The 24,390-nt window shown below is 46.8% G+C and overlaps 3 protein-coding genes across 3 annotated transcripts; 2 read left to right on the forward strand and 1 right to left on the reverse strand.

Moving 5' to 3' along the window:
• Window positions 1-623: 623 nt before the first annotated feature.
• ATE1 (ATPase E1) lies at window positions 624-4,886 on the forward strand. Its single transcript, XM_048680653.2, has 3 exons — window positions 624-820; window positions 1,077-1,340; window positions 4,473-4,886. Exons 1-3 carry the CDS (start codon window positions 784-786, stop codon window positions 4,661-4,663), a joined length of 492 nt encoding a protein of 163 aa, XP_048536610.1. The 5' UTR covers window positions 624-783; the 3' UTR covers window positions 4,664-4,886.
• Window positions 4,887-14,070: 9,184 nt separating this feature from the next.
• On the reverse strand, window positions 14,071-15,844 carry LOC147966493 (uncharacterized). Its single transcript, XM_087530848.1, has 2 exons — window positions 15,771-15,844; window positions 14,071-14,671 (listed from the first exon to the last, which is right to left on the reverse strand). The coding sequence occupies exons 1-2, from the start codon at window positions 15,842-15,844 to the stop codon at window positions 14,071-14,073; spliced, it is 675 nt and encodes a 224-aa protein (XP_087386974.1).
• Window positions 15,845-17,701: 1,857 nt separating this feature from the next.
• LOC125515215 (putative monogalactosyldiacylglycerol synthase 3, chloroplastic) lies at window positions 17,702-23,200 on the forward strand. The gene is made up of 8 exons (XM_048680654.2): window positions 17,702-18,205; window positions 18,369-18,541; window positions 20,629-20,790; window positions 20,908-21,049; window positions 21,347-21,571; window positions 21,682-21,744; window positions 21,845-21,919; window positions 22,405-23,200. The coding sequence occupies exons 1-8, from the start codon at window positions 17,846-17,848 to the stop codon at window positions 22,702-22,704; spliced, it is 1,500 nt and encodes a 499-aa protein (XP_048536611.1). The 5' UTR covers window positions 17,702-17,845; the 3' UTR covers window positions 22,705-23,200.
• Window positions 23,201-24,390: the final 1,190 nt, after the last annotated feature.

Consider the following 24,390-nt stretch of genomic DNA (forward strand, 5'->3'; position numbering starts at 1 on the left):
TGTGGGGCAGATGACCTTGATGGAAGGCGACGCCGCCGAGAACGGGGATGGCGGCGAGGGCGAAGGGCGGAGGCCGAAGGGAGGAGAAGGGGAAGAGAAAAGTGGTTGTGTCCCCGACGAGCGGGCCAGAAGGGACTAGGTCGCGCTCCGCGCCTATCCGCGCGTGTCTGTTCGGCCGCAAACGTGAACTAACTTTGGGCCGGAAATGAATCAAAAGCGGATCAAACAACGATTCGTTTGCTCATGTGCGTTGGATGGCATGTTTTGTTCGTGTAGGCCTTGTACAACGTGGCGCTTAGAGCGGGCGCTTAGGAATAGAATTCCGACTGTTTTGATTGTATGGAGAGATTTTTCTGGCGGCTCTCAACCAATGATGCCAGACTTGGCATCTGGTGCTTCGAGTGTATTTAACAGGATGGATGGTTGGTTCAATGTGATAGATAAAGCGCCTCAGCTCTGGAGACACAGGCTCTTATGTGAGCGCTATAATTTTTTTTTAATTATTTTACTTTCTTAAGAGTCTATCTACACGTCTATGCATTGGACATAATCTTACGGCCTTACCATTAAATAGACATGGCCGGACCATTTGGAAGCGTTGGAGTTGGGCTAACCCACGGGACTGAAAGCAAAGGCACCTCTCCCAAAGCCCCCCTGTTTCCAGGTGAGCGGAAAAAAATCCCCGCTTCGGTGCTTCCGTAGCCTTGTCGCTGTTTCCTCCCGCGAGCCATCCCCGGCTTCTACCGACCCCGCCGCTTCACCGCCGACGCCGCCGCCGCCGCCATGAACCAGCCGGTGCAGAAGAACACCCTGTACGTAGGTACGCGGCAGCACCGTCCTCCCTCACTAATCTCTTCTCCCCTGCCGTTGTCCTCGCCCGCCCGCCCGCCCGCCCGCGCACTCGCTCGCCACCTGTTCGACGAAATTCGTCAGCGAGATGCACACCTCCCGGGGGTTCTCCTGGCTGCTTCCCCGGCTGCGCCGAAGGGCCTAGTCTTCTCTGGTTCCCCGGCCGAACTCCCGTGCGATCGAAAACTAAGCCGAGCTCCGTTCCCTGGTTTCGTCCGTCGGCGCAGGTGGGCTGGCGGAGGAGGTGGACGAGAAGATCCTGCACGCGGCGTTCGTGCCCTTCGGGGAGGTCAAGGACGTCAAGACGCCGCTCGACCAGGCCACGCAGAAGCACCGCTCCTTCGGCTTCGTCACGTTCCTCGAGCGCGAGGATGCCGCCGCCGCCATGGACAACATGGACGGCGCCGAGCTCTTCGGCCGCGTCCTCACCGTCAACTACGCCTTCCCCGAGAAAATCAAGGGAGGGGAGCAGGGATGGGCCGCGCAGCCAGGTATGCCACGCTCCCTGTGCTTTCTCTCCTCTGTTCAATTATGCCCTGCTTTCGTGCTTGCCTGCCTGCTTGCTTGACACTAGGGTTAGGGCTGCCAGATGTTTTTCTTACCTGGCATGAAGTTGGAAGATTAAGGGCGAGGAATTTTTAGGGCTTGCGATTACAGATTTGATATGGTGTTAATGTCCGCGAATTATGCTTTTGTATTGTGGTTTGTCTTTATGTTTTCATTATAAGGATTTTCTCCAGTTCAAATTGGTAGAAAAAATGGAATTGTCCATGTGCATTAAGTTCTTGTGCTGACCAACAAGTTGCAGGTCTTACATAGGGTTTGGATTTATTCTAGTGTGGCCGGCAATTGGTTTCTACTTAGATCTTTCTGTATTGGAAATATGTTAGCTCTTGCTGGTAGGAACAATGTTCAGAATTTCAACTATATAATCTGAATAGTCCAAATGTGTCCATCTGGTTCAGCTCTAGTAGTCAGCAATCAGAATTGTAGGTCCTCTGCTAATCTCATGTGCATTCTTCGCTTATAAATTTAGCCATGATCCAAACATCTCAATCTAGTATCTAATTTACTATGGATGCTCCCATATTTAAAATATTAACCCATGCCTGCTTTAGTTGAAACCGCATTGTCTAAAATGTCATATTTAAATTTATGATCTTATCACGCAAATACTGCTATTTGATTTAGTTGGAGTCGTTGGCTTTGCAGAAGCAAAGAGAGCTAAGTGTTATATAAGTATGACTATGAGCTCTAGGTTCTCAGTCTGTCTGGAGCTGTATGTAATTAGGAAGATATTGATGAGAAAACTTTCAGAGTTCAGAGTTTTTATATTATTATTACTACCCCTGTTCGGAAATAGATGACATCCTTTTACTCCTAATAAGAAACTTTTTTGACTGGTCAGGTGAATATAGTATCATTAGGTTTGTCATGAGAATATTTTCATAGTATCATAGTTCTCGAGAACTCTTTCCAGTAGATATGAAAAGTTTCAGTAAAAGTTGCATGCTGCATACTGGGCCCACGTTCTATACGAATAGAGGAGAGGATGAGCACATGCTTATGGATAAGTCAAACTTGCAATTTTTGCCTTTTATTCGAGGATACCAGTTTTGATTTTATTGTGAGAGGAGCACTAAGACGCCAGTGCTCATGTACAAGGAGTGTTTGCAGATCATGCAGTTGGCATTCCTACAAATTCAAAATTTTATAGAATATAATTTTCTGGCATACCAGCTAGCTCCTCAGCCTTGGGTAATATTGCGCCCTATTTAGTCGCCTAGATTTGGTTGTCAGCTTTTGCCTCTCTAAGACAAACTATATTCTTCATATTCAAAACAAGTGACCTTAGTTGATTACAAGTGTACCAAACTACCAGTAAATATTTTGCCCCTCTTATTGTCTCATTAATTAGCAAGGATCCTTAACTAGTTTTAGTGGTTGTTGGAATTATTCCATCTGTTAGTTTTTAGCAATGAAAAAGTCGATACATGGCTGTAATGTGGAGGCATCACTACAACTGGTGGAGCCACGTGCCTCCGGGTGACAGGACAGTGTGATGGTAGAATGGGTGCCTAAGCCACTTAGAGGAAAGCCTTATCCTAGCTTATTATTTCATTTAAATTTGTTACCTTGGAAAGCAAGATAGAATCTTCATCATTAGGATTTGATTTTTCTTTTTGCATCTCCGATATGGGTGGCTCTCGTATTAGGCCTGATCTTTGCACTAGGAAATGATAACTTGTATTGCTTGATGACTAAAATGTCAACAGCAGACAGCAATGTGATAGCCTTGGACAATGAACTCGACAAACCAAACACTTGATGGATCACAAGCTCAAACCCTAGGGTAGGAGCAAAGCTCAACTAGTTTCTTCTCAAATCAAGTTTGAGAGCATCAGGTAGTACCCAATTCTCATGAAGATTAGGTGGTGAGTCAAGTAGGATAAGATTCACCTGTATTTGGTTGGCCCCAAGCTCTTTATCACACCATAACCGACTCTCTCCTTGCAGCTCTGATCAATCCACCCGTCATTGCAAATAATTGCTCCTTACCCTTTGATTGTATGTCCATTTTTGCTTGATGTCTGGCTCACCAGATCTGGTACATGAAAAATCCATTCCATGAGCCGTTGTAATTGGTCCTACTTGAGTTGGTTGTGTACTTGTGTATCAATCCACCCATCAGTCTCCCTATGTAAGGGCTAAAGCAAACACAGAAACCAATCCTATGTTTTTAAGGCGTCTCTAAGGCGACGCCTAGGCGTCGAGGCGCCCCCCCCCCCCCCCCCCAGCGCTTTGCAAATATGTCCGCTTTAGGCGCCTAGGCGTCGAGGCGCCCCCCCCCCCCCCCCCCCCAGCGCTTTGCAAATATGTCCGCTTTAGGCGCCTAGGCGTCGAGGCGCCCCCCCAGCGCCTTAAAGCAAAGCGTCGCCTTAAAAACATAGAACCAATCTCTCTTCTTCCACGTCTCTTTCGTTCTCTACACTCATGCCACATGCTCTGTGGCCGTGGTTTTATGGCACAGCGTCCCACTGAGCACAACTTCTACCTTTGTTGGGGTTCCAGGCAAAATATCATGGGTAGCAGATTACACTAAACTAAGGTTGAACTTAACGATTCCCGTGTAATGATAGAACTGCAGTATAACATGTCTATCAGGAAGAAACTACAAGGAAGCCCTTCATCTAGGAGTCACAGTTGTTCACACCGCATGAAATTGCATCTCTAGTAGACTTGGTATTCACTATATGAACAGACAAATTATATTGCTGTGTTAATTGTACTCAAGCTGAGTTTGTTCTTTCGTGTCAGAATTTTTTATGTATTATGTAATCTTAGGCTCTGTTTTGAACACAAGATTCTTGTAGGATTTTCTTGCGTCAGATACAACTGCTGAATGCAAATCTGATTATGTGGTTGACTCTTGCATTATGTAGATTATGATCCCTTTCTGTCTATGCTTTTGTTTCATACTCCCTCCTTCCCATAATATAAGAGCGTTTTTGACACTTATATTATGGGACGGAGGGAGTAGCAGATATATGCTAATTTGGAGGTTTGGCTTCATGACAACTTTGTCTACACTGATTGCTCACTAAGTACATGTCTGTGTTCAGTTTGGGCGGATGCGGATACTTGGTTCGAGAGGCAGCAGCAAGAAGAGGAAATGAAGCGCCTTCAGACAGAGCAGAATGCAGCAATGAAAGAAGCAGAAAGGCTTCACAGGGAGAAAGTAGCCGCAGAAAAGAACGGGGAGACGGATGAAGCAGATCCCATGGCCGTGGCGGAAGCTCAGGCTGTGAACTAAAAAGCTCTTGATAAATCCGTCGATGCTAACGTTGGAACAAATACTGTATGCATGTGCATTTGCCAAGTACATGGTTTTCATAGTCGATCGGTGTAGCTACCTTGCGCGAACTTGCTAGGGCTGGTTGGTAGCTGATCCCACTTCCTGAAGGGATGCTTCCGTTCATTCTGGCCGTGTAACATGGAATTTTTGTTAGTAACATGGATGTTATGTGTTTCAGTTATGCTGCTGTTACAGGTGATTGGGTTGAACTATTTTACATTCGTACCTAGCTGGAGATCCGTAGACGATTTGAGCGTCAGACATGATTCATGATTGTGCATTTCAAACTAGGAACCTGAAATTAAGGACTAACCGGCTACATTATTAAAAAAACATTATTTTTTCTTATTTCAAGAATCTTACTAAACTTCTTTCTTTGCTTGATATATTACTTTTGGGGATTTTCCAATAATTTGTCTACTAGGAGTACTTCCAAAATTTTCAAATCTTTATGTTTGAATATTTCCAATTTTCTTGATGTTTTATAACTGGTGTATTTCTTCTATTTTTCATTAGTCGTTATTTCTTGGGAATTTCAGTTTGTCTTTCACTTCTAAATCTCCTAAAACTTTCACCGGTCTTCTGAATATTGCCTATCTTTCTGATATGGTATACTTTTTGAATTTCTTTTACTTGTTGTTGGCAATAATTCTAGGGGGGTTTCCCAATAGTTTGTCTTCTAAATTCCAATTCTCTGAAAAAACAAGATTTTGGTTTTACATTTTTCCTCCCGTGTTATACCATTTGAATTTATTTTACTTGTTGCTGGTCATTATGTTTGGGGAAGTTTATGATAGTTTGTCTACTAATTTCAAAATTCCTCCCCTATCACATTTTATTTTCAAGGTTCCTAAAATTTCCACGGCTTTTCTGTTTTTATCAGTTTGATGTTCCATCGACTCGCAATTCAGACCGGCGGAAAAGCCGGAAAGAGTGGCAAAGAACTCACGGCAATCTGACCATCTGACGGACGCCGTCGTCCACTGTTGGTGCGCTTGGCCCATAATAGGGTTAAAAATTTCAATGAAATTTCAATATTTCAGTGGGGGCCGGAAAAAAAATTAACCCCAAAATTCCGAGGTAGATCCAAACCGATTTCAAAATGAATTTAAATTTTATTAGAATTCGTTAAAATTAAGTGAAATTTGAAATCTCAATATCCGAAATAATTTCCAAATTTTTTGTATATTTCAGTGAGGTGCGAAATTATTTTGTTTCTGAAATGAAAAACCTCAGGCCCATTCTCGCTCGAGACTCGAGAGCGACCTCCCTCCGAACATCCTCTCGCGACAAAGCAGTGTCAATGTCAATGTCATGACACTCTCTTCAGTTTATTGGCTTAATCAGCCGGATGGATTGTGCACGCGTCGTTCGAGGGCGTCCTCGTCCTCGCCTGGCCGGAACCCGGAAGGAAGGAGCATTGATCTGACCTGCCTCATTCGACGGTGAGGACGAGAAGCACGCACGCACCAGCACCAGTGTCCCGCGGAGAGAACCCGGCCATCGTCAGGAGCAATGACTCGGCCGGCGTGGCACGTACGGCGCCATCAATCGTGACGCGAAATGGTAACTGCACTGCAATGCTATGCTCTCTAGCCCTGTGTAAGAGGGTGAAACCAATCCCGAAATTCGTTTGTTTGTTGTATACTAGCAAAAGTGCCCATGCGTTGCAACGGGAGAAACAAATTATCACTCTTAGCGCCCCATCCTTGTTATCACTTATTTTCTTTATCCTTATTGTCGGTCACGCTGTCCATTACACGGCGAACGTTCCACCTAAGCTTGGAGCTAATGAAGAATCGTCTACATACACAGACCAGTGAACAGTCGCGTTTGAGATCCCGGCCACATCCGCGCAATCTAATGATTGCGCCTTGTGTTTGTGCTATCCATATTTTACATCGTAGCAGTTCAGTACCAGTCCGTAAAGGACACAAAAAATCTTCAAATTTAACTTTAGTTTAAAACAACCAACACCTTTTTTGTGGGGTAAAACGATCAACACCAAAGAACAGGGGAGGTTGCAAGTTTGATTCATATCACGGTCAACTATTTTTGCCTCATCTCCTAAATGGGCTGGTGGGTCTGATTTGTTGGGCCGGATCGCACAGACAAGTTGGGAGGGCACTTTTTTTCATTGGTGGAATGTAACACAGACGAACGGCGCAGAGGCCCGGCGGCCCAGGACAGACGATCTGTAGAATAGCCTAGCTGAGTATGGAGAAACGCTATGGACATACCAAATGGGAGGCCAAATAATATTATACCTCCATTTATATAAAAAAAAATAGCATATATGCCCGTATGTTACAACAGTAAAAAAAAAGTGATATAAATTTAGTGAGGATTGTATGCACAAACATAACGTTCAATGTGTTATAAAGTTGGCACAAATTTAATAAGTATCATAAGTGGGTCTGCTGCAACCGAAGAAAAAATAATGTAAATTTAGTGAGAATTGCATGTAGGGAAAAAATGCCACATCATTTTTATTCATAAGATATGAATGAGGCCAGTACGCCTGTCATTGGTTCAAATTAAATTTCATGCCAACCAAATATAGCGCCTACAAATCCCGCACGTCCTATCCATTTGGTAGGGATCCTCCCTCAATCCTCCTATAATTACCGTATATTTCCTTATTGTATATTTCTTCTCTTTCTTTCCTTATATATCAAGCATGTCATGAATCTCAGTGGCCAGCCGGTTAATTACCACATAATGACCCTATATTTCCTTTCTCTCCCTCCCCTTTGGCCTTCCATCTTTATTTCTCATGCAATATCCACACCTTATTTTTTTCTTTATTTCCGAAGCAGCTTGATGTCTGACAATCTAAGAACGTATATAAACTACAAAAAACTAATGTAAAATAGCAAGGTGGGACTATTTAATAATATGTAAACAATTATGAAAAAGCCTCCAACCTGCTCCTTGTCCGTCCCGTGGGCCGCAACACCCGTCTCGGCCCAGCATTCCGTGCCCATCAAGCACCCAACTCCCTCAGCCCGAGTATGCTTGTTTCCTATTCTTTATGTTAAGGAGCCAGACGCCCAAATAGACACATCCATGAGCCTAGCTAGACTGGTTTGCTATGTTGGCATCTTCATGGCAAACCATGGTTCAAATCCTAGTTTTCTTATCCCGACTTTATTTTTCTATTTTTATTCAAACTAAAAGTGTAAAATCACAGAAAAAGGCGTATTGTGACGGTGAACCCACGGAGTCAATCCGTGCTTTATTATTAGAGAGAGATAAATAAGGATAGGGATAGGGATAAGGATAGATTAGGGATAGATATGCAAAACTAACAAGACTAGGTTTTCGGGCCGTCGCTCCGGAGCACGGTTGCGAGGATACGGCGGTGCCGAGGTAGGAGCAGAGCTGTCTTTGCCCGGGCTTGCAATTTGCAATGGCTACGCGAAGCCTTGCACGCCACCCACCACCTTCCATCCCGGGCAAGACTTGGCGCCGACTCCAATCATCACCCCGCCAGCCCGTCCGTCTTTTCCTTTCCTTGGCCCCTACTGCTACGAGTAGCCCGACGGCGCGCGACCGAGTCGAGTCCAGCCGGCCGTCCACCAGAGACAGACACACACACGGGTCTGGGAGGTCTGGTCTCGTGCGGGCGACCGACCCGATCCCACCCAGCGGCCAGCGCCGCACGTACGTACGTGTACGTACGTTCCCATGGGAACGCGCGGGGCTCGGGCGGAATAATCCGCGGGATTCCTGGGATAATTCCCTTCCCTCGCCCCGGGGATGAGACCCGACCGTGTCATCTGCCATGGCCCCCCACGTTCCGTTCCACCCGGCATCTTTCTCCCGGGCATCCTTTTGCACGACCCACCTCGCCGGTTATATATTTCCCGATCGCGCCCTCCTATTCCCACTCCAGATGCTAATCTCTTCGGCTTATCCATTCCTCTTCATCCGCTGGTGACGATTTGACATTGACAGGGAAACCAAGAGACGCCGCTAGTGATGAGTGTTGCGTGAATCGCACACCAGGGATTTGACTTGCTTCTTCTTTTCTTTTCTTCCACTAGGATTCGCTTCTTCCCGTGTGCGCGCACAATCGATTGCGTTACAACCTTATGTACTCCCTCAGTCTAGAATTACTTATTGATCTAGACGTATTTTTCAGTTCAAGAGGCACTCATTTCTATATATTTATGCGATAATTAATTTGGAATGGAGGGAATATTATATTACTTAGCTCGACATATATTCATTGCCGCCTTTGCGAGGCACACGGCAGGGTGTATTTCATTAGAATTTGTGCAGTGAGAGTGAAGTTTGTTTTGAACCCTGAGGTTATACAGCGCGACGCAAACAAACCTCAACTTCTAGATCCCTGAAGCTCATACCCTGTACTCTTCGATCCCGGTCAATTGTTGCCCTGAATCCAGCCTATATATGTTTGGAAGGAAAATCCCGGCGGAGATCGCTCGTCTCCTCACTGACCGCATGGGCCTGCATGCTTATGTGGCAAGTACACCTCCTTCTTGCTCCTCTCTGAAATTTTCTCGAACACCTTCCATGCGTCCACTGTGGCACAAGACCGCGGTGGCACCGTAGCTTCCTGGGACGCCAAGCCGCTTGAAAGCAGTTGCGTGCGCGGCTGCAAGGACGGCGGACGTCGCCCGCCACACTCATCAAGTCAGGCCGCTCCCAGTAGACAGACCGCAGACATCCGGGGCACGTCTTCCGTGTCCAGTCAGAAGCTCCGGCTCCCCATCCTCCGCCGCAGCGCACTGCTGGTCTACAACCTCGATCGCGACGAGACTGCTCACCCTCGACGCCGTCAAGTCTATTCTCGCCGGAGGACTCGAGAGCTGCTCGGATGTCGGCTGCGTTCACGGCAGCACAACCTCGAGGCGAGCGGCGGCGCCGGCGAGTTCGACTCCGCCGCCACGGGTGCCATGAACAATATGGCGCGGCGTGGCGAGCAGGAGCAACAGATGGAGTTGGTTCTGTGGGGCGGCCGTTAAGGGTGCAGCAGCAGGGCGGCGCCACAGTTCATCTGACGCCCGTAGGCATCGACGATCTCCCCTCCCTGGACCCGTTAGCCGTCGTCGTCATGCCATTCATTCAGCAGGTCAAGCCCAGCGTCGGCAAGCAGCAAGACTAGCAGCAGTATTTGCTTGTGCAGCAGGGCAACAGCACATCGGGGCTGCGAGCTAGCGTTCGGTGCCGCGTGCTGTTGCGGTTGTATGATTCATACGTACATGGCGCGGGTGCGTAGTTCTCCCCGACACTCGTCTGTCATGCACCTGCAGGGACTGGTGGAGTGGTGGTACTACTGTTCGTCGTCGCTGTCTCTCGGCACCATCATGTTTGGCTTTCCTGCCGCCCTCCTCAAGTAAGACACACTAATAGATTAACACCTCATTTGAACCACTTGTGTTGGCCAAAGATCAATCGAGATGACAGAGGCATGATCGGTCAGCTTAATTGTCTTGGGGGTGTACTGTACTGGAAGAGGAGGCGTTGGCGGCCAACGGTGTCTACACGATTGTGCGACTCGGGGCATGAAGACACCCACAGACGTGTACAAGGAGACGCACTCCTGTCCAAAACCACAGTGCTGCTGCCGCTCATGGAGGACCTCCTCGCTGGGAGCGGTGCGTCCTGATGCACTTGGGCAAGCGGCGGCGACAGAGGATTAATCTGACAGATGGGCCGACGTAGTCAGTGAGAGTAGCGATTGATCCCGGCCAGGATGGTCTTTTTCCCAATGCGCCAAACAGATTCAGGGTCTGAATTAACCGGGATCGATGAGTACAGGGTATGGACTTCAGGAATTTAGACGTCGGGGTTTGTTTGCGTCACGCTCTACAATCTCAGGGTTCAAAACAGACTTCACTTATGCGGTGAACATATCAAGCCTAGGTATTTCACCTGATCAATACCCTCCTTGCTTTGCTTTTCTTTTAGGAAACAAACAAGGGTTGCATGCCCGCCACGCGTGTCATGCGCCATCACATATCGTTGTAGCTCGATAGTCGAACTATTTTTCTTGTCATGAACTGTGATGTGATAACATCGATTTCGACCACACATGACAAAAATTGTTATGAGATAATGGTGGATGATATGATTGGATCTATCTGAAGTCAACGGGTAATCTAAGTCGAAACAATAGGAACAAAAAAGCGACAAAATGAGGGTTGCAACTTAAGAAAATACAATGTCCCTGCAAACAAACAAAAAACATGTGCGCCTTGTAAACCCCGGCTTTCATGCATGTTTTTCTTAGGGGTAGTGAAGTTCATTGGACCAACCAAACATCAGCGACGTTGATCGTGTCATGAGCTCCCCTTGGTATGATTGGGAACAAGTCACTATGTCTCCTTTCCACCTTGCTCCAACTACCCGTACAAAGTTGTATTGTTCGTTTCCTATGCGACGTCCAAACACCTTTATGATTTGTATCCCACAGCTTAGGCATTTCACGACATTAATCCCATTATCTTTTTGTCTAAACTCATGTTTTTTTGCAAATAACTCATGGTTAAAGCTTTATTAGTGCCAGATCAAAGTTTGATGCTCCGGCGCCCTTCGTCTAAAAGAAGAAGATACTTGTTAGGTCATATGAAACCAGAAAACATTCCTTAGGTCAAACAAATAAATAAATCACTGGGTTTGGTAAGACAAGTTTATGGTCCACTAAGCCTAGTCATAGTGGAAGTAACTTAGCTAGTAATATAGCGCACCTCTGAAATTTTTTGCTTATGTGTCATGTAGTTAATGAGAAGTGGTAACATAATATGTTACTATAACATAGCACTTTCCAAGACAAGATGAGTCTACAAGCTAATTAATGAAGTCCTCTATGACACTACTTTGCACTATAAAGGTAGTAACTTAGACTAGTGTCATATGCATTACACTAATATAAGTTACTCCCCACTATGACCAGCCTTAATGAGGGTGGTCCCATGCAAGATTGACCTTGCATGCGAGAGAGAGCACACGCACAGAACATGCCACAACAATCACCGCCGCCGCCGTCCCTGACCTCCAAAATTCCTGTTGTCTTCCCCCCTCCGGCCTCCCTCTCTCACGACCGTGCCAGCTCGCTCAGACCCCCTCAGTCAATCGGTGTAAACTATCTTGTTGTTGTTTGATAACAAACTTGATAAGGCTAGCTATTAGCTAATCCTGTTTCTTGAAGAGATGTTGGCCGTGTACCTCATAACATGGAATTTGTATTACGGTAACATGGATGTTCTGTGTTCAGTTATGATGTTACATGTAATTGTGTTGAACTATTTTACATTCATATCTAGTTGGAGAACTATTTGAGCTAAGGACATGATACGTGATTGTGCATTTCAAACTAGGATCCTGACATTAAGGACTAGCTGGTAAAAAACACCTTCTTTTCTTATTTCAAGTCTTAGTACTAAACTTCTCTATTTGGTTAATATATATTTTTTGGCGATTTTCCAATAATTTATATACTAGTTCCAAAAATTTCAAATCTTCATGTCTGAATATTTCCAATGTTCATAATGTTTTATACTTTCTGTATTTCTTCGATTTGTCATTGGTCATTATTTATTGGTAATTTTTGAGTAGTTTGTCTTTCGCTTTTAAAATTCCCCAAAATTCATCGTTGTTTTGAACATTGCCTATCTTTCTGACATGTTATGCTCTTGAATTTCCTTATTTATTGTTGGCAATAATTCTAGGGGATTTCCCAATAGTTTGTCTTCTAAATTCCAATTTCCCGAAAAAACAAGGTTTCAGTTTTACATTTTCGAACATTTCCATTTTCCTCCCATGTTATACCTTTTTCAGTTTGATGTTCATTTTCTTACCAAGCTCTACAGTCCATCAGACTTCCAATTCAGACTGGTGGATCGGACATGCGTGGTCCACTCGAACCCACAATGATGTACTCCCTCCATTTACTATTAGAAGATGTTCCAACTTTTATCTGGATCGGATGTATATTGACACGTTTTGGTGTGTTTACTCACTCATTTCAGTCCGCATGTAGTCTATATTGGAATATCTATAAAATGTCTTTCTGTTGGAACAACATGATTTTCTGGTGTACTTGTATAAAAAAATTCCCCTGACTTGAGCGCAGAAAATACTAGAGTCAAAAAATTCTAAAACTTTCTGGAAACAAACATGACTTTCTGTTGTATTCGTATAAAAAACCGCCAAGGAAAAACTCCGTTGACTTCGGTGCAAAAAAATCAAGGACAAAAGGTTAACTTGCACTGTATCTAGTGTTGATTTTGCTAAAAGAAATTTACCCAGGATACCATGAAAGTCATTTCTTGGTGGAACTTTTTATACACTAATAGTCTAATACAACAGAAGGTTGTCTGTTTTCAAAGAAAATTCATAATTGTTGACCTCTTTCCTTTTTGGACTTCAATAAGTTCCGAACGTTCGGAATTTAAGCATGCTATAATCCGAACTCTTTTCATGGCAACTTTAGATAAGGCGATGTTGAAAAACATGGCAATTTTCTGATAAAAAAATGAACTGGAACGAAGTTGCCATGTGTTAATTAATAACAAAAGTTGCCACCTCGCAGCAACTAAAGTTGCCTTTAGAAAACGTTAGGGATGACATGCTTAAATTCCGAACGTTCGGGATTTATCTACTCCAATTTATTTATTTTGCAAGCACTAAATTTTGTACTGGGAAACCACGGCAAATCAGCCAGATGTAGTTGACCGACGAAACCACGGCAATTTGGTGGTGCGACGCCATGGTGTGCACTGTTGGTACACTTGGGGTAACTTTTGCTTGAGAGCGACCTCCCTCCAACACCTCGCGACAAAGGAACGACATGGCCCTGTCCTGATCCCCATGCGGGACGCGGGGATGGATTGTGGTCGTGCACGCGTCAGGCGCGGACGTCCACAGTTGGCCGGAAGGAAGGAAGGAAGGAGTGTCGATCTGACCTAGGTCGGTCTAGGTCACGTCATGAAATCAACCCGGAATGGGAGTCCACAGATTTCGGCCTCGTTGCCGAAAGAGTAAATCTCGTTCGTTCGTCCGTTGCATGATGATGGCCGCTAATGAGAGCATCTCCAACAGGCGCCCAACGCAGCACGCGCAAAAAACAGCTTTAGCGCGCGCTCATCGTCTGGTTTGGCGCGGCGTGCTGCATCCGTTCCAGCAGCCGCGCTAAAATGCAGCGCGTGCGCCGCTCCAGCAGCGCGTAAAAAATGTAGCGCGCACACGATATTTTTTTTAATTTTCGAATGCATAGATAAAATAAAAACGAGATAGATTGCATAAATAAAAAATGATACAAAAGTATTTTACATCGGTGCAACTAGATAGATAGTTCGAAAGCATAGATAAACTATGGCGCAACTAGATAGAAACTACTCTAAGTCGCTATCATCATCACCATTATCATTCTCGGCGGTGTCGTCCGAGGTGTCTAGCCAGATGTCCAGCCACCGATCATCGTTCGGCGCGAAGAACGACTGCCCACCTGCTGCAACGATGTCTGACTGCGCATTCGCCAACGTCTTTCGCTGACGCCTTTCCAACCGCGTCTCGCGGCGCCTTCGCGTGTCCTCCTCGCGGCGCCTTGCCCAGTAGGCCTGCTCGTAGGCGACGTCCTCCGGGTGGCGCTGGCGCCACTCCGCCATGACCCGCTCGTCCTCCTGGGCGACGAGGAGGCGGCGTTGCCGCTCGGCGTGCTCCGCACAGTCTTTCGCCGTGTTCAGACGAGGCAGAGGGGCGAGGTTGAGCGCTTGCTGGAGCGTGTACACATCTTGAAAGTTCATCTGGCCGCGCGGCCGGCCTAGACGCCACGCCGCCGCGTCGTACGCGCGGGCGGCCTCGCGCGCCGTCCCGTACGTGCCGAGGCCGAGCCGGAGTTCGCCGGAGCGTATTTCCGCGGTGTAGCAGCCGTTGGGGCGCAGGCGGACGCCACGGTAGCCGGGCGCTCCTCGGCGGCGCGGCGGTGGCGGGGCGCTGGAGCGACGCGTGGCAAAGAGGGAGAGAAAGAGGGGAAGAGGAAGTGTGGAGAAGCGCGTGGCGAAGCGGCGCGCCAAATCTTACGCGCGCGCGCAAACGGTTCCGGCGCGCGCTTGTTTTCCGCGGCCGCTGGAGCGCGGCAAACCGCCCGGCGCGCGCTAAAAGCTAGGTTTACCGCGTGCGCGTTGTTTAGGGCGTCTGTTGGAGATGCTCTGAGTTGCTGCTCTCGCTCCGGCGTGGTCTGTCCGTCGACGTTGTCGGCGTCCGGGGTCTAGAAGCAGCGAGAATGTGGCGGTCAGGCGGTGCCGAGGTAGTATGAGCAACTTTCTCCGGGGTTGTACGACGATCCAAATATCCAATGGCTGGCTACGCCAAGGCTTGCACGGCAACCACCACCTTCCATCCCGGGCAAGACTTGGAGCCGACTCCAATCATCATCACCCAGCCTGTCGGAGTAGCGCGACCGCGTCCAGGTCCAGCCGGCCGTCCACCTCCACCTCCACCAGGAGCGGGCAGCCGCGCGGACCCGATCGCCGCAAAGGCCCAGCGCGGGGCTCGGGGCGGAATAATCCGGCGGATTCCCGGGATAATTCCCTTCCACGGGGACCCGACCGCGGAGTAACCATCCAGCGCAGCGCAGCCTTCCGTGGCAGTGGCATGGCCCACCACGTTCCACCATCAGCATCTTTCTCCCGGGCATCCGCATCCGGGATCCGGCAGCCTGCCACTACGTTTTTGCACGACCCACCTCGCCGATGTCTCTATTTCTCATCACGCCTCGCTTGTTTCTTTCTCTCTATAATCCAGACGCTAATCCCCTCGGCTTATCCATGTGTTTCTTGACGACACTTGACAGGGAAATCAAGCGACGTCGCACGCGGTCCGGAGCGTGTTGCGTGAAACGCACACATAATATTTGCCTCTTTTAGAGCAGGCTTTTGCTTTACTATCTTCATCCGGTGCGTGCGTGCGTGCGTGCGCGCAATCGATTACATTAGCTACATAATAATTCGCAAAAAGGAAAAGAGATAACACGGTAGCTTCCCCGCATTAGCTTGACATTATATGCTCAATTTCAGGCTATATCCATCGTTGCCTTGCAGGGCACCCGTTGCCCGCGCCGTGGGGGGTAATTGGAATTTTGGCAGCGAATATAGCGAGCCCGGCCATTTCACCTAATATCCTAACTTTTTCTTTCATAAATGGTAAGTGCCGAATGCCAGTTTCTTTTATGTTTGGCCCGAACGTGCCAGCGGTCGTTGGATGATGAGCATAAATCTTGACACACCCGTCAGCAGACACGTTAGTGGCAGAAATCATTCACTCGATCTCACCCCTCGCTCGAACGAAAAAAAGAAGCACCCCTCTCCTGCGCTGTCGCCCTCTCTCCTCGATCCTATCCATTTCCTCTCATCCTTTCTTCTCTATCCCATTCCACGTCACGGCGGTCAAGTCCCGGTGAGCTGCGCTGCACCAGCGGATCCCAAGTAGAGTCATGCGAGCTCCTAGCCGGATAATTCCCTTAGTTTCCGCGTATTAGCTCGACATATACTCGATTTTGGAGTATATACATCGTTGCCTTGACGGGCACACCGTAGGGGTATTTTGGATTTTGGCAGTGGGTAGATCGAGCCTAAGGTATTTCATCGGATATCCTAGCTCTTCGTTTTGCTTTTAGGAGACATGGGTTTCTCATCACGTATGCCATGTGGTATCGAATATTGTTGTAGCTCGATAGTTAGACTATTGTCTTTGTCATGAACCGTGATGTGATAACGGCCATTCTATCCATGCGTGGAAAACTACTCTTCGAAGACAAAACCTACAAAAATGATTGTAGGAAGAGGAACAAAGAAAAATGGCACAATAAGGGTTGCAAATTAAGGAAAGACAATGCCCCCGGTAAAAAAAACATGCGCACCATGTAAACCCTGATTTTGTTGCTTCTTTTTCTTAGGGCAAGCGAAGATTATCCTACTAAACATCGGCATTGTTGATCGTGCCATGAGTTTCGACCTAGGACACACCTTCTTTTGTGCGATCAAAAAACATGAGCACCGAATTACTCTCGTAAGATAAGGAACAAGAGGCTCAACCATCAGATCCAACACAAAGCCCTCAAGATACTTAGAGCCTTTGACTACTCTCTCTAGTAAACCAAAGGAAGCACAATGGGTGCTGCTCTATTTCTTATCAGTGAGGTATTCTTCTTCGTTTTTAGTACTATTGGCATTCTTTCATTCCATTCCAGTCAGGCACCGGACAGTCAAACTAGGAGCTCAACGACCACCAGTTACTACGACCTTGCTTTCATTCGACAGGTAAGCTTTTGAGAAGAGACCACCTCGAAACCATGTCTGCTCATCACCTTGCTCTGACTATCCAGACAAATTTATCATTTTACCGACGCCATGTCCAAACACCTTTCTGTTTTTGTTTCGTTTCCCGTAGCATTCGGTGTGCCGCGACATCAATCGTTTCCTCTTTTCATCTAAATCCCGTGTTTTGAGCATTATTAGCATCATAGTCCAATACTCGGTGCCTTTTTTGTCTAAAAGAATAAGGCACTTATTAGGTCAACTAAATTAAGCAGTTTTGCTAAATTAAGAAGACATTCGTCAGGTAAGTAAATCACCAGGTCTAGTAAGGCAAGTTTACGATCCACTAACTCTTTCCCACATGATGGAGTAACGAGGGTAGTCTCGTGCAAGATTAACCTTAACCAATCATAACCTCTCTCTCTCTCTCACACACACACATACACACGATCGCTTGAAATAAGCGGGTAGCTATCTGAAAAAAATAACCATCAACTCTCACATAGACACACTTTTTTCGCCCAAAACCCCTCGGACTCTTCCAACCGTCACAACAACTCGGTCTCCCAATTCCCAAATTCCCAAATTCCCAAATCAGAAGGCACCAAAAGAGCGAGAGCGAGCACACGCACAAAACACGCGACAACCACCACCACCACCGCCGTCCCGTCCCGTCCCCAACCTCCAAAAATTCCAGTTGCACGTCCGCCCTCCCTCCCTCCCTCGCCAGCTCGCCAGGACCCCCGCCCCGCCCCGCCCCTCCGCCATTCCCTCCTGCCCGCTCGCCAATTTTAAACGCTTTCCCCAGCCGCCAGCCGCTCGCTCGCCCGGCGGCGATCCGGGGCGGGGCGCGATGGAGGCGCCGACGGCGGCGCCGCGGGTGCGGTCGATCCGGGAGACGGTGCTGGAGAGCGTGGCGGCGTACCACCAGCAGCAGCGGATGCGCCGCAGGTTCCGCAAGAGCCTCTCCTACGCCGGGGAGCTCTCCTCCGCGGGCGCCTCCACCTCCGCCTCCCTCGCCTCGCTCGCCGGGCCCGAGGACGACGACGAGCCCTTCTGGGAGGAGGAGGAGGGCACCGTGGAGCTCGTCCAGCTCGGCGCCAACCGCGCCAAGAACGTCCTCGTCCTCATGAGCGACACCGGCGGCGGCCACCGCGCCTCCGCCGAGGCCATCAAGGACGCCTTCCGCATCGAATTCGGCGACGACTACAGGGTAATTCATTCCCCTCCGCCGCGAATCATTCCCCTCCCCCTCTGTCCGTCCGTGAATAGATAAACAAATTCTTGGAATCTCCCCCAATCTGCCTGTCAATCCAAGTGGCCGCGCCCGCACTGATGGATTTCGATTTCGATTTCGATTTGGGCATTCGTGGCAGGTGTTCGTCAAGGACCTGTGCAAGGACCACGCCGGCTGGCCGCTCAACAACATGGAGAGCTCCTACAAGTTCATGGTGAAGCACGTGCAGCTCTGGAAGGTGGCCTTCCACGGCACATCGCCCCGATGGGTCCACAACTTCTACCTCGCCGCCCTCGCCTCCTTCTACGCCAAGTACGTCCTAGTACGGATCGCTCCTCTTCTCTCCCACTCCCACCCGCGGATCCTCCTGCAATTTGATTTTACGGTTCCTGCAACGTTTTTCTTGCTTGACTTCCTCACACACATCGTCGAGATCATTAAACAAACAAACAAACAAATAAATAATTCGATGTCATTTGTGGCTTCACATTCACGCCAGACTGTTTTTCCCGTCATTGGTTGATGCGTTGCATAGCAAATTGCTGACCTAATCGCAGATTTTTATAGTGGAATCGGCACTTTTGTCAGCATTTTGATCGCACTAATATATTGTAATCCCAGATCTCACCCGACGATATGGCGCCCATGATTTTATATAAGGACCACTGCTGTCTTGACTGGAGACGCTAAAATATCTGTGCTGGATTCCTTGTCATGTAATGCATGTAAATTTGCTGTTGAACTTGTTAAGTTTCCTGAATAAAATTGTGCCATGGTCGGATATCCAGCCATGTGGACTGGTTCAGGCTGCGCGTATGGGTTTGCCAGGCTGCAGAACAGTGACCCATCAAAACGCCCACTCTGTGCTGGTGTCACCCTGTAGTTGTGGTATCCTGGGAGGCCACAAAAACTGATTGCGTTGCATTGCTGCCATCCCTTGACCGCCATTTAATAAGTGAATTAAAATCAGCATATGTGCTTTCACAGTTACCAGTATGTCCTTGTGTAACATTGCTCCCAGGCCATGACCCACATATTATAAACCACATTGTTATTTGTTAGTGTGCATATGCAAGCTTTTATTTCTTGGGTTTCTATTTTTTCATACTCCAAACCTCTTAATGTTGCCTACCCATTTGCAGTTTAAAGTCAATTAACTGGTACTCCTATTTTTCTGCTCTATTTTGATGCCATCATTGCTAACAGTCGTAAAATACAGCGCTGCTATACACACGACGACGTGTGGACGACTTGTGCACGACAGCACATGTCAAGCCGTCCATGCATACTATCCAGCGCATATCAGCGGCTGGGTTACCCATCGTCCCACTGTCGTGCACACATCCATCATCTATACAGCAGTTTCGCGTAAAATATTGCTAAATGGTTACCCGTAATGCTTGTGTCATTTGGACTTAACATAAAATCTAAGTTTGATGATCCACACGGTAGACTTTGTCTGTACATCAAGTCTACACGGTAGACTGTATTTCCTGTTATTGGTTGCTGCCTTGGATTGCAAATTGCTCACCTAATCGGAGATTATCTAGTGAGTCAGCAGTTTTGTTGTCAGCATCATTCACACTAATATTTTATAAGGCCCACAGGTGTCTTGACTAGAGATGCTAAAATATCTTTGCTGGATTTGTTGGCATGTAATGCATGTAATTTGCTGTTGGAACGAATTTTTCTGAATAAATTTGCACCGAGGGCAGATATCCTGCCATGTGGACTGGTTCAGGCTGCGCATATGGGTTTGTCAGGGCACTGGAAATGATCGCATCCTAATAAATTCAGTTTGTACCATGCGCATCAACCCATCAAAAAGCCCACTATGTGCCGGTGTCACCCTGTAGCTGTGGTATTCTAGGAGGTCATTAAAATTGATGGCATTGCATTGCTGCCATCCCTTGAGCATCATTTGAGTTCAGATCAGCATATGTGCTACTGCTTTCACAGTTACCAGTCTGTCCTTGTGTAACATTGCTCCCAAACCATGACCTACATTTTATAAGCCGCAATGGTAGTGTGGCACATGCAAACTTTCATTTTGCTGTTTACTGTTTCCATACTTCAAAGTTCAAAGAAATCACTAACTTTACATACTGGCTAAAATAGCCCTTGCCTACTGATTTGCAGTTTAAAGTCAGTTAACTTGTACTCTAGGTTTTCCCCCCTCTATTTCAACTCCGTAATTGCTAATATGTGCTGACAATGTTTTATGACGTGAATACACCAAAAATACATCAAGCTATGCAGAACAGTTACTAATAATGCTTGTGTCACTTAGATGTTAACCTATGATCTAAGCCCATTGATCCACATGTTAGATTTTGTCTCTACATCAAGAGTTTACATGTAGTGTTTCTTTGTGAATAATTTCTTTTTTATGGTTGTAGGAAGGTTGAGGCTGGATTGAAGAAGTACAAGCCAGACATAATAATTAGTGTTCACCCCCTCATGCAACACATTCCTCTATGGGTACTCAAATGGCAAGGTCTGCAGAACAGAGTAGTCTTCGCCACTGTCATCACTGATCTTAACACTTGCCACCCTACATGGTATGTTCAGCTATAAATAAGGGGGGAACCTGGAAACTGTTTTTTCTTTCATGAAAATTAACTGCTTTCGACACACTTCAATCATAGACTTAAAATCTGGCAATGCAAAATATACAGGTTCCATGCTGATGTGAATAGGTGTTACTGCCCATCGGAGGAAGTAGCCAAGAGGGCAGAACTGGATGACCTAAAAAGTTCTCAGATCCGTGTGTTCGGTCTTCCCATTCGACCATCATTCTGCCGTGCTGTCCTTGTCAAGGTATTAACCTTAGGGCCGTTGTTACTTATTTATTGCCCAACTGGTTTCAGATTTTGTATCTGTTTTTCCAAAACATGTAGTAGTTAACTCGTAGTATTTTTCTTTGTCTTTTGTCTATTCATTAACTACCTAGCATTGTGTATAATTACTCTACAGAATTTTAAGCATTCTGGGCCGTCGCCCTATGATTCTACTATGTTTTCCAGAAACAAACAAATGTACAGCTGTACAGTGATGTGTCTTCATGCAAATGCTTGCTTTTGAACTAAAGCATGTTTTAAACCAATTATTCACCAGGATGATTTGCGGAAGGAACTTGAATTGGATCCTGACCTACCGGCAGTGTTGCTGATGGGAGGTGGAGAGGGCATGGGTCCTGTAAAGAAGACCGCGAAAGCCCTTGGAGATGCATTGTTTGACAAAGAGCTCGGAAAACCAATCGGGCAGCTTGTTGTCATTTGTGGTCGGAACAAAACACTGAGCTCCTCATTGCAGGCTCTTGAATGGAAAATGCCAATAAAGGTATAAACAAAATGTTACACTTTTCAGTTCTTTAAGACTTCAACTTGTTTCTTATGTAGCCCACATGAAGAGAATATGTTGTTAACTGCTTTTGTTTTGTTTAACAAAAGATTAGGGGATTCGAGACCCAAATGGAGAAATGGATGGGGGCTTGTGATTGCATTATAACAAAGGTTTATATATTACTGACCCTTCTCTATTGTTAGCGTGCTGGTTCCTTTGAAGGTCGTGTGGTACTCATAATTTTATTTTCCTGTTATTTTGGTTCAATAGGCTGGACCAGGCACCATTGCTGAAGCCTTGATTAGGGGTCTTCCTATCATCCTTAATGACTTCATACCTGGACAGGTTTGTGTCCACTCACTTTCCACCTTATAAATGTTGATTTAAGCATTCAAAGTGTATGTATTTGCAACGGTGCAGTGAACCGAAATACCTGACAGCTACTGCTCCAAACAATCTTCTGATATGTAGTCCTTGAACCTTAACAAAATACATTTGTTTGGGTCAATATTTAGTATAAGTTGGCCATTGATGCAGTGCCATGCTTGTTTACGGTTATTGTCTTGCGAACTTCTTCCCAAGAATCAATCCTCATGAACTTCATTCTGATGAATAGATACTGGTTTTGTGCAGTAATAACTATGCATGTTTATGGTTATTCTTTTTCTTTTTGACTGGTTGAGGCTAGTACAGTATAATAAACAAAGTGGTCAGTTTGTTTATCTTTACGTGCAACTTACATCTTGCAAGAGTTGCGCCTCTCTTTGCTTAGCAGGCAGTCTACATCAAACAATACCATCTTAACAAAGTATTGTTTTCTTGCATCCCAGGAAGTTGGCAACGTCCCTTATGTCGTGGACAACGGCGCGGGCGTGTTCTCCAAGAGCCCTAAGGAAACGGCCGAACTTGTCGCCCGCTGGTTCGGTCCAGGCGCGGAGGAACGCAAGAGGATGTCGGAGAACGCGTTGAAATTGGCCCAGCCGGAAGCTGTGTTCGACATTGTCAGAGACATCCACGAGCTGTCCCAGGAGCAAGGGGTGAAGGCGCAGATCTCCAGCTCCCTGACGTCGTCCTTCTTCATACCATCTCCTGAAGCCAGCCATTGCCCCAGCCCCATCCCGCTCGTGTGAAGACCTTGGAAGATGTGTACATAGCTAGAGCACCGCAACACCTCTCTGCGCCTTTCATATACTTGAAAAGAAAAGAAAAGGAAAGGAATGGAAAGGAAAAGGAAAACGTGGCACGCGATTTGGCCTGGCTTGTTTCATCTGTTGTCGTGGCCGGGGGATCTCGATGTTTTTCTGTTCATGGCCTCCCGCCGCAGTTCTTACGGGCTCGTTTGACCGACAGGTGCTCTTGTGTTGTGCGATATCGTGTTGGTGTAAAGTTTGTGAAAAATCATTGGTTGAACATCATTCTTTTGCCGTCCCCTCTTTTACATGCAGAAGGGGGGATCACTGGTTGGCTTGTTAGCTGCAGTCATTTTTGTGGATTGGAATTTTTTGTTTTGTTCATGTAAATTACGCTAGTTGCCACTGGGCCACTGTAAGAAGTGTACATTATGACAAAAGCGTGAGTGGAAGTGTTGATTGGGCTTGTTGAAGATAATGGGTTCGTGATGGTGTACATACATGTTCCGTTGATTGGAAGTTGTCAGTCCACTGAACCAGCTGTTGTATGAGAAGTGTACTTTGCTGTCCTACCAGTCAGAATTCTTGGACTGGTTGGCATGCTTAGGAGGACTCATGTTGGATCTTGTTTATGGTAAAAGGTTTGAAAAACTATGTAGGAGTAGAAATAGTGCTGAAAAGGCTGCATCAGCTTTCCGTGATCTTGTTTATTATGGTAAAAGTGGTGCTTAAAAATACTAATGTAGGAGTAGTTAGCAGAAGTAGTGCTTACTGTTAATGTTCAGTGGATCATGATCTGTGTTCGTTTCTTTCTTTTTTTTTTACAATCAGTGGATCCTGATGTTGGTGCTGCTTCCGCCTTTTGGCATCGCTCGCAGGTGTGGAACGGAAGTGCGACGAGGGCCCGAGCCTTTGCCCCAAGCAGAATGATGGAAAAGGGTCTCCAGCACTCGACAACTCGGGTCATCACAAGACAAAAGGCGATCGTCGTCGATGCATGATGCATCACGACGGAGGAAAAGAAACCATCGACAACTCGGGTCATCACAAGACAAAAGGCGAAAGAAACCAAGGAATTGGGCCTTTTCCCGCAGGTATCTGCCGCCGCTGCTGCACTGCTACCAACCAGCCGAGCACTGGAGCTTCAGATGTCTTTCCCTTTCACCCAGCGCACCTGTGGCGCGGAGGGACTCAGCTTGAGCTGCATCCCCAGCTCTTCTTGTGCAGACGACGCCGAGGAAGGCCGCTGGCCGCAGAGCACGCTCTGGAGACCGCCAGATCGGCCTCGCCACATGGTGGTAGCCAATACGTACTGTATTTTTTATATTCAAGAAAATATGTAATTAATCGCACGTCGTGCTCGCAGGCTCCAGCGGCCGACCGCTCTCGCCTGGAGGCGCCAATCACATGCCCACATGATCGCTCTATCTCTCGCTGTCACCGCCTCCACGTTTCTCATCTGAGTGCTGCTCTTTTCAATTCCTGCACATCTTTTTTACACGCTACCGCTACAAATAATAAGGTTGCAATCTTGGACTCTTTGTACATCATCCGTTGGATTGGTTTGGATTGGATTGGATTGGAGTCTTCTACTCTCAGCTCCTACCTATCTACTGGTCTTTTCTCAACAACAAAAAAAACCCTATCTACTGGTCTACTGCACAACTGGAGTTCGTTCTAGTAGTT

Source organism: Triticum urartu, chromosome 6A, assembly GCF_056163025.1.
Source record: "Triticum urartu cultivar PI428250 chromosome 6A, HENAU_Tu73, whole genome shotgun sequence".
Lineage (NCBI taxonomy): Eukaryota > Viridiplantae > Streptophyta > Magnoliopsida > Poales > Poaceae > Triticum > Triticum urartu.